Below are 15,318 nucleotides of genomic sequence, written 5' to 3'. Positions count from 1 at the left end.
TATGTAGAATGATAATAACAAAATAAATGCTTTTTGTTTTTATGTAAATATTATCACATCTGTCACCAATGCTTTTTTCGAAAATAGGAATCAATTAAAATATACACGTGCTATTGTGTATAAAAAACATAGCCTACTAAAGCAGCAAAATATTAATTTCTGAGTATAAAAATAAATATTCGATTATACCTCTACATCAAACAAAGTCAAAATACAAAATCCCACCGCGGGAAATATAATTCAACTCATTGCCATGCAGCAGTTTCCATTCATATAATTTCTATTGTAGTGAACGAGGGAAGAATTACTATCATCGCCGTCCAATCAATGTCTTGCACAGACCGCCTCTATTATATATCGACCAATCAGGTCCTTGCTTACTGAGCAGTAAAGAATCTTTTCGAAGTATGAACAGCCACTCCGCATTTGATGCCAGTCGGGAGCGGAGGCGGAGTTGGCGGCTGCAGAGGGCGGAGCGGAAGATGGAGGAGGGGGAGATGTCGATTCCCAGGGTGGTTGGCAACAGCTGGACTGTGAATGGACAGGAGCGTGTGGAAGGAAGTGACGGATCAGGAAATGAACTAGGAGAGATGGAAGTAGGTGGCGGGATATACGAAAGCTGGGAGTCGGTTAGGAATAATAAACGGAAAAAGAAAAGGAAAAACAAAACCGATGAAAGTGATTCAGACAGGGGATCAAATACGGAGGAGAAGCGGAGGGAGGAGTATGTAATTTTTGCAAAACTTATGGACGAAGGGGACTCGTTTGGAGGTATGAATCCAATTCAACTAACAAAATCGTTAAATAAGGAAATAGGTGAAATAAAGAGTGCTAAAGTACTAAGAAATGGAGCCCTGATGATTGTGTGTAAGGATGAGAAACAGCAAGGGAAAGCAATCAAAATGAACATAATCAACAGAAAGAAAGTGGAATGTTCCAAGACTTACAAGAAATTTACAAAAGGAGTCATTACTGGGATTCCGGTAAACGTATCAGTTGATGATGTGAAGAGAAACATAACAAATGCTAGAGTAAATGAAGTTAGACGTCTTAAAATTAACAGAAATGGTAATATGCAGGATAGTCTATCGGTGATGATCAACTTTGATCAGGAAAAACTTCCAGAAAAAGTGTACATTGGCTTTATGTGCTATGACGTAAGATTGTATATTCCCCCTCCAATCAGATGTTTTAAATGTCAGAGATATGGGCATATAGCTGCGGTATGCAAGGGAAAGCAGAGATGTGGAAAATGTAGTGGAGAACATGAGTATGGAAAATGCCAGGAGGGTACAAAGCTGAAGTGTTGCAATTGTGGGGGGGAACACAGTGCCGCTTACAGAGGATGTGAAGTTAGTAAGAGGCAGACCGAAGTGCAACGAATCAAGGTTGTTCAGGGAATCAGTTATGCAGAAGCTGCAAAGAAAGTCTCAGGGAATGTGACAGTAGTTAAGCAATCAGAAATTATCAGGAAAGAAATTAATCAAGGAAAGAAATGTCAAGGATGTAATAAATTGAAGGAGGAAACTTTGATAGTGAAAAAGAATGATTTTGTAATGTTCATGGCAGAAATAATAAATTGCTCTGCACAGACAAAAAGTAGAAATGAAAGGATTAAAATAATTGTTAAATCTGCAGAGAGATATCTAGATGTTAAAGGGCTGCAATGGGAGACCGTAAGAGACTCCCTTACTGAAGAGACACAATCTTCTCAGGCATGTGTTGGATTTTCTTAATGTTACTGACCATACTACAGTGGAATGCAAGGAGTCTAATTGCAAATGGCCAAGAGCTTAAGAAATACATCGATATGTTAACAGTGAAACCTAATGTAATATGTATTCAGGAAACATGGTTAAAACCACAGTTGGATTATATAATAAATGGTTATAGTATAATTAGAAGAGATAGAGAATCTGGCAGAGGAGGAGGAGTAGCAACATTTATACAAAATGGGATGAAATATAAGGTAGAACAAATAAATAAAGAGTATGAATCAATCATAACTAAGATATGGACCGAAAGAGGGAGTATAGATATTGTTAATTATTATAATCCATGTGAAAAATTAAGTCAAGTTATTTTAGAAGCTGTTGTAGGTTATTTGCATGACAAAGTAGTGTGGTGTGGTGATTTTAATTCCTATAATACATTATGGGGAAGTAATAATACTGATGTGAATGGACAAATAATTGAAGAATTCATTGATGATAATCACTTGGTGTGTATTAATAATGGAGAGGGAACACGATATAACAGTATACAAAATACAGAAACTGCACTTGACCTAACATTTGTGTCTTCTGTTATTGCAGGGATTACTACATGGAATGTAAACAAATATACTACAATAGGGAGTGATCATTATCCGGTAGTGACTACGGTTGGTACAAAAATATGTCATGAAAAAGAAAATAGAAGTCCTAGATGGAAGTTGGAGAAAGTAGATTGGGAAGTCTTTCGAGTAATTTGTGAAGATAGATGTATGACTCTGCAAGAAGAAAACCAGATGGACGTAAATATATTCAATAGTAAGTTAGTTAATGAAATAATTCAGTCGGCTGAACAAACTATACCTAAAACAACAGGAATAAGACATGTAAAGAATGTACCTTGGTGGAATGATGATTGTAAAGCAGCTATAAAAGTAAGGAATAAAGCATTTAAGAAACTTAAAAAGCAGCATTCTATGGAGGCTTTGATTCAGTATAAAAGCGCCCAGGCAGTAGTAAGGAAAACAATAAAAACACAAAAGCGTATTTTTTGGAAACAGTACTGTGATAGTATTGGAAGAACAGTACATCTGTCAGATGTATGGAATATGATTAGGAAAATGGGGGGGATTAGAAGGAATTATGAGTTACCAGTGATTATAGGCAAAGTCAAAATGGCTGTCACCAATTTAGATAAGGCTGAACTTCTAGTAGAAACATTTAAGAAAGTTCATAGCGCAGATAATCTTTCAGAAGAAGCAAAACAGTGTAGGAGTAACACATTAATGAATTATCCTAATTTGGTAAAGAAAGATGAGATGTCAGATAGTTTATTAGATTTGCCTATAAACATGTTTGAGTTAAAAAGAGCAATCAAAACTGCTCGGCAGACCACTCCAGGAAGAGATGGAGTGTGTTATAAAATGCTGGCAAATATGACAGATAATACACTGGAAAAAGTACTAAAATTATTTAACCTAGTATGGGAAACTGGTCAACTCCCTTCAGTATGGAAACAAGCAATAATAGTACCTATTCTTAAACCTGGAAAAAACCCATCAGATCCTTCTAGTTATAGGCCTATTGCACTTACTTCTCAATTATGTAAAACAATGGAAAGAATAATTACAGAAAGAATAACATATTTTTTAGAGAGTAAAAATCTGTTGTCTCCTTATCAGAGTGGATTCCGTAAGGGCAGGAATACAATGGACTCTGTATTATGTCTAGAATCAGACATTAGGAAAGCACAGACAAACAAAGAAGTAGTAGTAGCTATCTTCTTTGATGTGGAAAAGGCATATGATATGCTCTGGAAAGAAGGATTATTAATCAAGTTAAAGTCTTTAGGAATTAGTGGTAGAGCATATAACTGGGTTCAGAACTTTTTATTTGACAGAAAAATACAAGTTAAAGTAGGTGAAGAATACTCTAGAATGCATACAGTGGAGAATGGAACACCACAAGGTAGTGTGTGCAGTCCATTAATATTCAACATAATGATTAATGGCATCTTTTCACAAGTTGAACAGAATATTGGAAAATCTTTATATGCAGATGATGGGGCTTTGTGGACTAGAGGTCGCAATATATCATATGTTCATAAAAAAATGCAAAAGGCAATAGAGGAAGTTGAAAAGTGGGCTAATAAATGGGGGTTTAAATTATCTGTATCAAAAACGCAGGTCATTTGTTTCTCAAGGCGACTTAAAAGCATACCCCTCTCTTTGAAATTATATGGGAATCCTCTTGAGCAAGTTAAAGTTATAAGATTTCTAGGAGTTTGGTTTGATGAAAAACTTACATGGAAAATTCATCTGGATAAAATTAAGGACAAGTGTAAAAATATTATTAATATTCTTAGGTGTTTATCAGGACGGGAGTGGGGAGCTAGTAGGACATCCCTACAGAGTATATACTGGGCACTCATGAGATCTGTCCTTGATTATGGATGCATTGCCTATATGTCAGCAGCAGAAACAAACCTCAAACAATTAGATATACTGCAAGCACAAGCCCTAAGAATCTGCAGTGGATCATTTAAAACATCGCCGGTATCATCTATGCAGGTGGAGATGGGAGAAATGCCTTTAGGTATAAGACGAATGAAGTTAATGTTGGCATATTGGGTTAATATCCAGGGACAAAGTGTTTTACATCCTGTCAAAAGTGTATTGACAGACTGTTGGGAACATAATGTAACAAATTTTATGAGTTTTGGGTGGATAGGTGACGCAAAGGCGAGGTATATAGGACTAAATAAAGTACAGTACAGCAACACAGTCTCAATATCCTCCATCCCTCCCTGGTTATTCCCCTTACCAACCGTTGACCTCAGTATACAACAGGAAATAAAGGATCAATCCAAACAACTTCCAGTGTGGTATATAGTGTGGAAGTATATTGAGAGACATTTCCATGATTCAGTGTTTTTATTTACGGATGGATCAAAAGACCCGAAGACAGGATATGCCGGTGCAGCTGTGTATATTCCAATGAATGATTCTTACATTAAGAAAAGAGTTTCTGATCATTTATCAGTTTATGCTACAGAACTATTGGCAATTTTAATGGCCCTGCAGTGGACAGAAGAAAAGCAAATGAATAACATAGTTATTGCATCTGATAGCTACTCAGCACTGGAAAGCATAAAATCTGGTAGCTCATCTTTTAGGATGGATATAATTAATGATATATTCCATAAATTGTATAACTTAAAGCTTATGGGTATATCAATTCAATTTATTTGGGTTCCTGCTCATGTTGGTGTGGTAGGAAATGAGAAGGTGGATGTTATGGCTAAACAAACTTTAAAATTAAAGCAGATAGATTTACAAGTTCCATTAAGTAAAGCAGAAGCTAAAGTGTTCATTAGGAGATATGCACAATCTATATGGCAGGAACACTGGGATGGTATTGAAACAGGAAGACACTTATATAATATTCAACAACAAGTTGGTACTGGGAGGAGAGAGAGCAGGAACAGAAATGAAGAGAATATAATAACCCGTTTGAGAATAGGTCACACAGGATTGAATAGTACACTGTTTAAAATCGGCAAACATCCAATTGGGGAATGTAATCACTGTAGTCAGCAAGAGACAGTTGAACATGTAATACTTCACTGCAGGAAATACAACAAAGAAAGACATAATTTTATTCAGTCACTAATTAAAGCTGAGCATAAAGATTTTTCAATAATAGGTATACTAAAGGAAAAGGCTATATATGACATTATTACTAAGTTTATTAAAGAAACGGAATTAAGTAAAAGAATTTAGACAGTTATTTAATTTTTGTTTTATTTTATTTATTTAATTTCTTTTTTTTTTTTTTTTTTTTTTTTTTGTTCCCCATCTATCATATTATGTTAATCCTATAAACATGTATCCTGTCCACACTCCAGTCCAGTCGGTGGCGGTAATGCACCTACAAGTTGGTTTGCCAACCGCCAATAAACACCAAAGAAGAAGAAGAAGATGCCAGTCGGATTTTTTAACCATTGCTCAGTGTAAAATGAATTGAATACAGGGCTGTTGTGTAAAACATAAGTTTATAGATAAATAATGTACAGGCTTTGTCAAGACGGTTTTATCTGTGTAGTATTATCGATGCCCTCTTGTGGGAGTGGAAACGCTGGTTTCTAAATAAAGCTTCTACGACCGAGAAAGGCGTTCATTACCAGACGCTCGATCTGTTTGTGTTTCATTATCTGTCATTTCTCTCCCAGTGCAGCGTAATACACACTAAACAGCAATGAGTGACGCCGAGAAGGAATTCGTGGAGCGGGTATGTAGTATTTATTTGCACTGGTTCGTCTTTTTGCACGCGCCCTTCTAGAAATGTCCTCCATATTGAATGCTAGTCAGTAGGACTGAGTAAAATATGATTATTGATGTACAAATGCAGTGATGGACTCGGTGCTTTTTCTTTTTAATATCGCTAAAATCTTAATAAAATGATAAAAGCACTGCATGTAATATGGATTTGTGTCGAAATCCGAGTATCCAGTTAACGTACGTTAGCCAGCTTCAGTGCTAGCACACAAAGTGCACCTTTATCTGCATATTTCTGCTTTTTCTATAGTAAGCAACATGTTTTAACATTGCTGTCTTTACTAAGTGGTGTTTTCTCCTCGCATGTTTTATTAAATTGATATAACCTGTTTGCTAGTACATGAGAGAAGGTCATCCTGAGCCTTAAAGCTAATCTCATGCACAAAATGCAAATTCGTTTCAAAATCACGTGCATTTTTAATATTATAACGACTTTAGTGTTTTGTTAGTGTAAACATAACAGTAGACTTGATATGTACAGTATCAGAATTATCCTTTCAAATCCTTAAAGTTGACTTAAATTACTTTAAATGTAATATTACAAGTAATTAAGTATTAGTTTGTAATTGCTTTTGCATGCATAAGGCTCAGGATGCACCTGTAAGTATCCTAATTGTTCCTCATGATGGTTATTAAAGCTCACTTTTCATTTCTGTTGGTTCATCTATAATGTTTTCCCCACACTAATAAAACAATAGGATTATTGGTTGTGATGTCCAGTGTTTACACATTCTTCATCCCTTTTTTTTTTTTTGTTAAGGTTAAGGTTGGAAGAAGAGAAATCTGGACGAAGTCAAATGTCAAGTTGTTAATGCGAATAATTTGAAGCTGAATTTTCAGTGCATGCTAATTTTCGGAGCAAAAGAAGTTCCCATATAGCATTTATGGGCAGTGAGAGAAATGGGGGAAGAGGAATGAAGTCAGAAATGAAATTGAAACTGAAGAAAGAAGAAAAGATGTGTTATGAAGTTAAGATCAGAAGTTATCTGGGATAAGATCACAGCGCTAAGTAACTCTTAGTATGTTTGTCCCATGCGTGCATGCATAAATCTTCTGTTGTCCATTTATATTAGTTACTATTGTCCTGTAGCATGACAGATTTACAGGTACTTATTTATTTTCTTAAGTAATAATGCATTACATGTCAAAACTACAAATTCCTATGTTGTAAGTGCTTCAAAGTAAATGTACACTTAACACTAGTTCCTGCAGGGAAAAGGCCACTGCATATTATCCTAGTCTAGAATGGTCTCAAACTCAATTATATGCATACAGTAATTAGTTAAACATTCTCAGTTTGACCATGTTTTCTGGCTCTAATATGATTTGGATGTGGTTGGTTTAGGAGTCCCGTTCCACCTCTAGGAGCCCAAGTCCTAGAAGATCTGCTAAGTCTGCCAGTCGCTCGCCGGAGCGCTCACCTGCTCAGTCGAAAGAGGGGTCTCACCACTCCAAGTCCCGCTCTCGCTCCAGGTCCAAGACTCGGTGAGTATTTCTAGGTCAAACGAAAGCAAGGATCTTCACCTTCTTCTTAATTAATACTATTAATACACTTTATTTGTATTGCACCTTCCATACAAGTTCATAAGTGGTTTACAATACAAAGCACTACAATAAGCATGAAGTACTTTACAGGATAACAAGTAAAATTATTACATTATTAACAAATTGTATGTTTTGTGTCTTAACTAAATCTCAAAAAATTTAATAAAATTGACAATGTGACCCTGGAGCACAAACCCAGTCATGCATCATCTGAAATCTGAATAAATAATCTTTCCATTGATGTATGGTTTATGATCAGACAATATATGGCTGAGATGCAACTATTTGAAAATCTAAATATTGAGAAAATCGCCTTTAAAGTTGTTCAAATGAAGCTCTTAGCAATGCATATTACTAATCAATAATGAAGTTTTGATATATTTACGGTAGGAAATTTACAAAATCTTTATGGAACATGATCTTTACTTAATATCCTAATGATTTTTGGCTTAAAAGAAAAATCAATTTTGACCCATACAATGTATTTTTGGCTATTGCTACAAATATAGCGACTTAAGACTGGTTTGGTGGACCAGGGTCACACATGCTTCAAACAAGAATACAAATCTTGAATGGAATAGATATCTGTACTTGTTTTAATATCAATTTCTTTTTTTTTTCAGTTTCACCATAAACAAGACTGAAATGGATTGTATGTCATTAGTTATTTAGAGGAATAAGAACCATTGTATTTGTAAGATTTATTTTTTCTTCACAAAATGAATGTGATTAATCAATTATTGCAAAATGGGGACACAGGGGAAACAGTTGTTGCTTTTAAGTCCAAATTGCATGTCATTTGAAACTGTTGAACTGGCCTCGTGGCTCAGCTACTAGTGGAATTCCCGGTACATGGAGTCTGCAGAGTGGAAGTCACACCTGCTGCTTTCCGGTTAAAAGTAGAAACGATGTTTGGGCCAGATTTAAAAAAATGTTCCCCACCCAGGACTACAATTTTAAGCACTCCGCAGTTGATCATTTGACATGCGTTGGTAGCAACTTGATATATAATGAAATTGAAGCCGGAGGTTCTTGTCTGTCTAAGAAGCTGAAGACAGGACTTATCACTTGGTAACTTGATAGTCTCCCTGTCTGTTGCCTTTTACGGTGCTATTTTTTTCATTTTACTCCATCCTTCTGCAGGTCCCGTTCCCATCGGAGTTCTCGCCGACATTACAGTCGTTCCCATTCACGCTCTCATTCTCGCCGGAGACGTTCACGCAGCCGCTCATACAGCAGCGAATACCGCCGCCGCCACAGTCATAGTCATTCTCCTATGTCCGACCGTAGACGTCACGTTGGAGACCGGGTGAGACGATGAGTCTGTTCCATACATGATGATCTATGCAGTGTTTTTGTAGCGCCATATTATAAGGTTTTCTTCACCTTTAGGCAAACCCAGACCCAAACAGCTGCCTGGGAGTGTTTGGCCTGAGCCTGTACACCACAGAGAGAGACCTGAGGGAGGTCTTCTCCAAGTTTGGCCCTCTGAGTGATGTCAGTATTGTGTATGACCAGCAGTCTCGACGCTCCAGGGGTTTTGCCTTTGTCTACTTTGAGAACCGAGAAGATTCAAAAGAGGTGAATTTTTCCAGCTGAATAGTAACGTGCAATTTAGCTGCAAAATCTGATTGGTTAATAAACTGCAGCTGTCATTTGTATGGATTTCCAACAAGCAAAATGTTGTTTTTGTTCATACAAGACACGAGAATGTTCTGTCTTTGCTGAAATAACTAATTGAACATTTTACATAGTTCGTTCATGTTCTGATAGCTTAAAAATGAGCAAATGCTCTTACCTAATTTTCATTTTTGGGTGAACTATTCCTTTAATTGGTCAATTGTACACTTGTTTATTGATTGCCGAGGCTCTGCTGCAGGAGCAGCGCAGACCATGCTCTCATCAAATTTTGATTCACACATTCTCAAATTGTCGCAAGTCTAGAGCCTTGACCTGGGATTAATGGCAGAGAGAATATTGTTGTGTGCTCAGTATGGGTTATTCTTGTCTGTTTTTGGTTTTAGGCTAAGGAGCGAGCAAATGGTATGGAACTAGATGGCCGCAGAATCCGAGTTGACTACTCGATTACCAAGAGGCCACACACACCTACTCCAGGAATATATATGGGCAGACCAACATAGTGAGTCTGATTCCTTGCAGTCTGTTTAATCACACACTCAAATAACTCCTCTGAATGTTCTAAATGATAAACACTGAGAACCAGTAAATTTAGGTGGGTCGTAGCGCTAGTTTATAATAAACTCAAGAAAGCTTAGTCTGATTCGGCCTGTGGGTGGCACGCTAATGTTGCTTGACAGGCTCGAAGTACACGCACTATAGAGTTATTGTCTCCGAATGTTGATTTAGATTATTACAAGCTGTAGAGGAATTCAAGTGAGGAAACCAATATCATGTCTCATCTCAAAACAAACATTAATCAAACACATCAAAACTATATAAAGGCTTTTCAGGTGAGCACATTTGAATTTAAAAGCGCATAGGAATCGAAATTAATTTGACGACAAGTATCTGATTCTGGAATCGATTTTCGATTCCCAATCCTAGTGGGCGCGCTCTTCCATATAAAGAGTTCCACCTTTCATTACGTCAGGAAGAGCCATGATTGAAAAAAAAAAAAACACTTTCTGAAACTTGTACGAACCCCTATGGAAAATTTTTGGCACAGAAATACTCCGTCTTACTTTAAAATCGTTTTTTGAAACTCTGGCCATGTTTAGCAGGAGAATCCAACTCTTTTAACAGTGTAAACTACTCTGAATGCATGAAACATCATTGTACCCCCCCGTTTCAAAACACTACTCCACATACATGGGAAAAACGGACATGCCAGCTAGTTACTGACCTGATGCAGACACGCATAGCTGAAGCTGACTGATATCGTCCTATGGTCTGTTCTTCATACGTCGCTAACTCGGTTACAAACACTACTTTATTACAAGATCACCCTACTGGTCCAGGGAAAATTATTTAAAATAATAATTTAAAAATGTTTGTAAAATAAGATTGTGTAGTCTAATACTATAGACACAGCCAGTTTTACTCATTAAGAGATTTATTAGTGATTAAATAATTTTATAATTGTATTGGAGTCTTACATGTGCACTTAATCTGAGTCGTGCATTGATTTGAGTGGTGACGCTATTATGGGAGTGGCTTGATGGAGTGCAGGAGATGCAGATAATTGATCTCTAAGAAACTTCAGTTAATGCTGTCGCATAAGAAATCTGCTTCAAACATAAAATTAAATGAATTGATAATTACAACATTGAAATTAAAATGTAAAGCCTGCACAAATACTAGAAATCATGAATATAAATAATTGGGAATCATGTAAAAGAATTACAAATAATTTTTTTTAAAAGTGCACATTTCATTTATCTATTATATCATTTATGTCGTTTTGTTCGCTTGGCTGTTTCCTTATAAAGGTCCAGAAATTTGTCAAGTTTTTCGTCAGGTGTCTTATTTTTTTTATATATGATATTACGTTGCTGTCTTGACGCCAGCCAATCGCTGCCTTGCTGATCGTGGTTTCGAGTATCGATACATCTGCCCTTTTAGAAGAACACGCAGTAATCTTAGACTAATTAATCCAGATATTGTGGGGAAGTCGTGGCCTAATGGTTAGAGAGTCAGACTCGTAATCCGAAGGTTGTGGGTTCGAGTCTCGGGCCGGCAGGGATTGTAGGTGGGGGGAGTGAATGTCCAGCGCTCTCTCCACCCTCAATACCACGACTGAGGTGCCCTTGAGCAAGACACCGAACCCCCAACTGCTCCCCGGGCGCCGCAGCATTAGCTGTACACTGCTCCGGGTGTGTGTTCACTGCTGTGTATGGATGCACGTTGGATGGGTTAAATGCAGAGCACAAATTCCGAGTATGGGTCACCATACTTGGCTGAATGTCACTTCACTTCATTAGATTAAAATATATGCAAATTCGTTTGAAGAACAAAATTAGCCAGAGATCAGTTATCAAGATTATAAGATCTGGAATCTTTCAAATCATCTCCGATGTATTAAGCGAGGTATGAAGAACGGACCCCTGGTCTGGAGCGAGATGGAGTAACGTGAAAATAAGCGGGGCAATCTCAAAACTGCCTAAATGGCTCTGTTAGAGCGTGCTGCAGTTGCACTTTTCACCACATTGTAAAATTTGTGGGGCGCTGTTGAGTTCGGGAGGCACTACTGCCCCACTAGTATCATTTTACACGCCTGCCAAAGCTTGCGATGAATTTTAATATCCTGCGCACTTTATGACTTAAAATCAAGAAAATCCAAAAAATATTTGTTGTAGAATACTGAACACATTTGCAGTTTATTTATTTATTATGGTTGGACTCTTCCCTTACAGACGAGCCGTGCCTGCTGATATCTGAACATCTCTCTTGTGGTAAATGGTCTTGATCAGTGTTGTGTATTTCAGTGATCAATGTTGAATTCAAATAATTTTTTCTTGCATGCAGTGGCGGAGGCCCGAGTGTAAGCCGCCGCCGTGATTCCTATGAACGAGGCTATGAGCGTGGATATGATCGCTATGATGACCGTGACTACTACAACAGCAGGTCGTACAGGTGATTCTTCTACTGTTCAACAGTCTGTATGTGTTTGTTGCGACATCCCATCATCCTACAGGGCTCAACAATAAGGATTCCTCTCTGCTTGGCCAGTGGATCAGATTTGTGCTTAACCAGCTGATTTTGTTACTCATTTCACTACAAAATATTTGATGTTATGTAGTATAATGTTAAACGCACACTACCATGCTAAAAAAATATTTTTGTAATTTTTTTTTTTAAGTAATGCTTTTTTATTCAGCAAGGATGCTTCTGATTGGTCAAAAGTGATGTTACACAAGATTTTTACTTTAAATAAATGCTGTTTTGAACTTTTTATTCTGATCATGTGACACTGGAGACTTGAGTAATGATGCTGAAAATTAAGCTTTCTCATTACAGGAATAAAATTGTAATGTTAATTGACTATTGAAATAATATTGATCAAATAAATGCAGCCTTGGTGAGGAGGAGTCTTTTTTTTTCTCTCAATATGTTCTTCACAAACATGTTATGACAAATTAATTTTTAAGGTTTTTATTATCAGTAATATTCGGATGCTATGAGGCTATAAATTCATAAACAACTTTTGTTGGTAAAATATTTTTTCCTGAAATGTCCTTTTTTAAAAAAAAATCAGTTTATAATTACTGACTGCTAACAGGAATACCACTTTTATTTTTTAATTTGTTTTTTAATTGACCATGCTAATCTCTGTTAGAAATCTAAATAATTACAATAACATTTTACATGAGCAGAAACTATATTCAGATTTTAGAAACTCATTGTATGAGATCAATGAAGGTAAAGTGTAGAGTTGATGAGCACCACTGGTCAAATAGGGCAAGTGACTGTTGCTTCAACTTGGCCTGAAACACTCAGGACATCAGCTTATCCTTACTGTTGAGCCCTGGTCCCACAGACTGCATACTGCATCAGTTCACATTGCATATAGCAAGATATTTTCACAAACCATGCTATGCCTTTTAACTTTTTAAATGGCTTGCTATGCTACAGTTTTGTTGCGATCTGTAGATGCTGGCGTTTCCATTAAATCTCCGCTTTCTGTTCACAGGAGAAGATCCCCCTCTCCTTACTACGGCCGAGGACCTTACCGGTCAAGATCACGCTCTCGCTCCTACTCCCCTCGTAAGTACTGCACAAATGCTACCACAAACTTCACTTGTGTTGTCTACCTGGCTGTATGTTTCAAGAATGCTTAATCTCAACAGTGTAAATGCTCTGGTAATTTGTGACAAATGTATGTAAAAAAATAAAGTAAACCTTTATTTGTTTTTACAGGTCATTACTGAAGTGAAGTTTGACTCCTCTTGCCATCCCTGAAGATGTTGATGACAAGTGACATTCTTGTTGACGTAGATGTTTTTTTTTTTTTCTGGTGGCATGAGTTTGGATGTACTTTAAACCCAATCCCTTTGAGTTCTTGCCTAAAGGTTTCACATGTCTTTGACTGATCTGGATATTTCAGTAGTTAGAATATTTGTGCACTTTTTTTTTTTTTTTCAGTTTCCAAATTGATGCTGAACTTGCGTTTATTTTATATGATAAAGTGTCCTGCTCAAACCCCATGTTTTTATGCGTTTTAAGCTTGGCAGTGATGTTGCAATAAACTGCTTTATACCTCCCACCTGATGTGAGCTTCTGCTTGAATAACTCAAACATTGAAATCTGTGTGTTTCAAACCATAAAGAATTGAAATCCTTCTTGTAGTCTTCAGAATCAGAAGTGAGGTTACTCCACTGCAGATTTATGTAATGCATACAAACTTTCTCAAGACATTTGCATTGAACTACAGTGAAATTAATAGGTTTATTGAATAGAAATGCTAGAACACCATTGTCTGAGCTCTGTTCCAATTTAAGCCTCATTACCTCAGATAATATATTGTTAATAATAGGATCATCTAAAATACTTCTCCAGTATGTGTAAAAATTGTAGTTTAAAGTACTGAGGGATTTAGCATTAATTTGGACACGTGTGTGTGCTTTAGCTGACCAGTCTGGGATTCCCTGCTTTTACTGTACCTGGCTCTTGGAGGAGTTTTAATTGGCTTTCTGAAGTTCTGAAGTCAGCATCATTAATATAATAAAGGTGTTTTTAAGCAGCACAAACTGACGTTAACTGGTCCCAGTTTAGTCATAGATTGTGTTACGAGTAAAGATTAAGCTGTTGTAACACTGTTGCTACTCGGCACTGCTGCATTGGGAGGCCTATAATGTACTGATTTAGAGCTCTGATAAATAATGTTTTTAAGACTCCGGAGAAAACCCCAGAATATTGCAATACAGAGCAATCCTGTACTGATGTTTAGTCCTCTAAATACAGAAATCAGCAGAAGGGGGCAAACAACATTTCAGGTAAAAGACCTAATGTTAGAAGATTGATTTTCACCATACTATTGCAATGAATGAAATCATCAGGATATTCAATATTAATCTTGAATGCACACACATATGCAATAAAGAATGATTTGAGATTTGAGTCCTCTTGGGAAGGCTCATACCACAGTCTACATAAGTGGAACCAATGCATTATATTCATATATAACGTTCATGCTCCTCCCAAATCATAATTCCATAAGGTTTCTCCACATTCCTGTTTCTTTTCCATTGACATGGGCGTTCCCAGAGAAAGTCCCATTTTCCAGCTGCTATTCTCTTTGGAGTCTGTGCTTACAGTTTTACAGTCCCAATTATTAATCGTAGATTAAATATCGAATTAAACACGAAGACTGTAAACCAATCTAAAACGAGTTATTCTGACAAGGGACAGGAAAACGCCCATCAATCCACAACACCCTAAAGACGCCAATCAAGCTGTCAATCACACATGCAAATGAAAGCTGCTTCTGAAAGTGTTTTAAATACTCATGCATCCGTTTATTAACACAAGCTGAAGGGCTGTATGACCTGTCATTATAATATATATATATATTGACTTGAACAGACATTCTCTCTGTAAACGGATTGAAATGAACTAACCCTCCTGTGTTGCTCACTGAGTCTTATCATTATGCCTTATCCGATGCTTTATAGTGGCAAATTGAACACCAGACACCAATTTAAGTCCATAAACACATCAAAAGTGTTTTTGTGATATTTAAGAGCGGTTTTATTTAGAGGCGGCGC

General features: G+C 36.8%; 1 protein-coding gene across 3 annotated transcripts; it reads left to right on the top strand.

The window, feature by feature from the left end:
- Positions 1–411: 411 nt before the first annotated feature.
- Positions 412–13,898, top strand: LOC306877128 (transformer-2 protein homolog beta-like). Of its 3 annotated transcripts, XM_079428658.1 has the most exons (10): positions 412–435; positions 5,700–6,002; positions 6,810–7,155; positions 7,395–7,534; positions 8,738–8,903; positions 8,987–9,175; positions 9,619–9,734; positions 12,080–12,187; positions 13,245–13,318; positions 13,472–13,821. In XM_079428658.1, the coding sequence occupies exons 3-10, from the start codon at positions 7,141–7,143 to the stop codon at positions 13,480–13,482; spliced, it is 819 nt and encodes a 272-aa protein (XP_079284784.1). In that variant the 5' UTR covers positions 412–435; positions 5,700–6,002; positions 6,810–7,140; the 3' UTR covers positions 13,483–13,821. The 3 variants fall into 3 exon arrangements, with proteins under 3 accessions (XP_079284784.1, XP_079284786.1, XP_079284785.1); XM_079428659.1 differs by lacking the exons at positions 412–435; positions 5,700–6,002; positions 6,810–7,155; positions 7,395–7,534 and adding an exon at positions 8,248–8,288; XM_079428660.1 differs by lacking the exons at positions 412–435; positions 5,700–6,002; positions 6,810–7,155; positions 7,395–7,534 and having other exon boundaries at positions 7,645–8,903; positions 12,080–12,178; positions 13,472–13,898.
- Positions 13,899–15,318: the final 1,420 nt, after the last annotated feature.

Source organism: Barbus barbus, assembly GCF_936440315.1.
Source record: "Barbus barbus genome assembly, chromosome: 11".
Classification (NCBI taxonomy): Eukaryota; Metazoa; Chordata; class Actinopteri; order Cypriniformes; family Cyprinidae; genus Barbus; species Barbus barbus.
The sequence above is the reverse complement of the archived record's forward strand: the minus strand, read 5'-3'. Positions and strand labels throughout refer to the sequence as shown.

Bases quoted from the DNA above. Each gene is read 5' to 3' on its own strand.
- LOC306877128 (XM_079428658.1), top strand. The intron at 8,904-8,986 runs GTGAGACGATGA...CTTCACCTTTAG, and splicing joins GACGTCACGTTGGAGACCGG to GCAAACCCAGACCCAAACAG. The intron at 9,735-12,079 runs GTGAGTCTGATT...TCTTGCATGCAG, and splicing joins TATATGGGCAGACCAACATA to TGGCGGAGGCCCGAGTGTAA.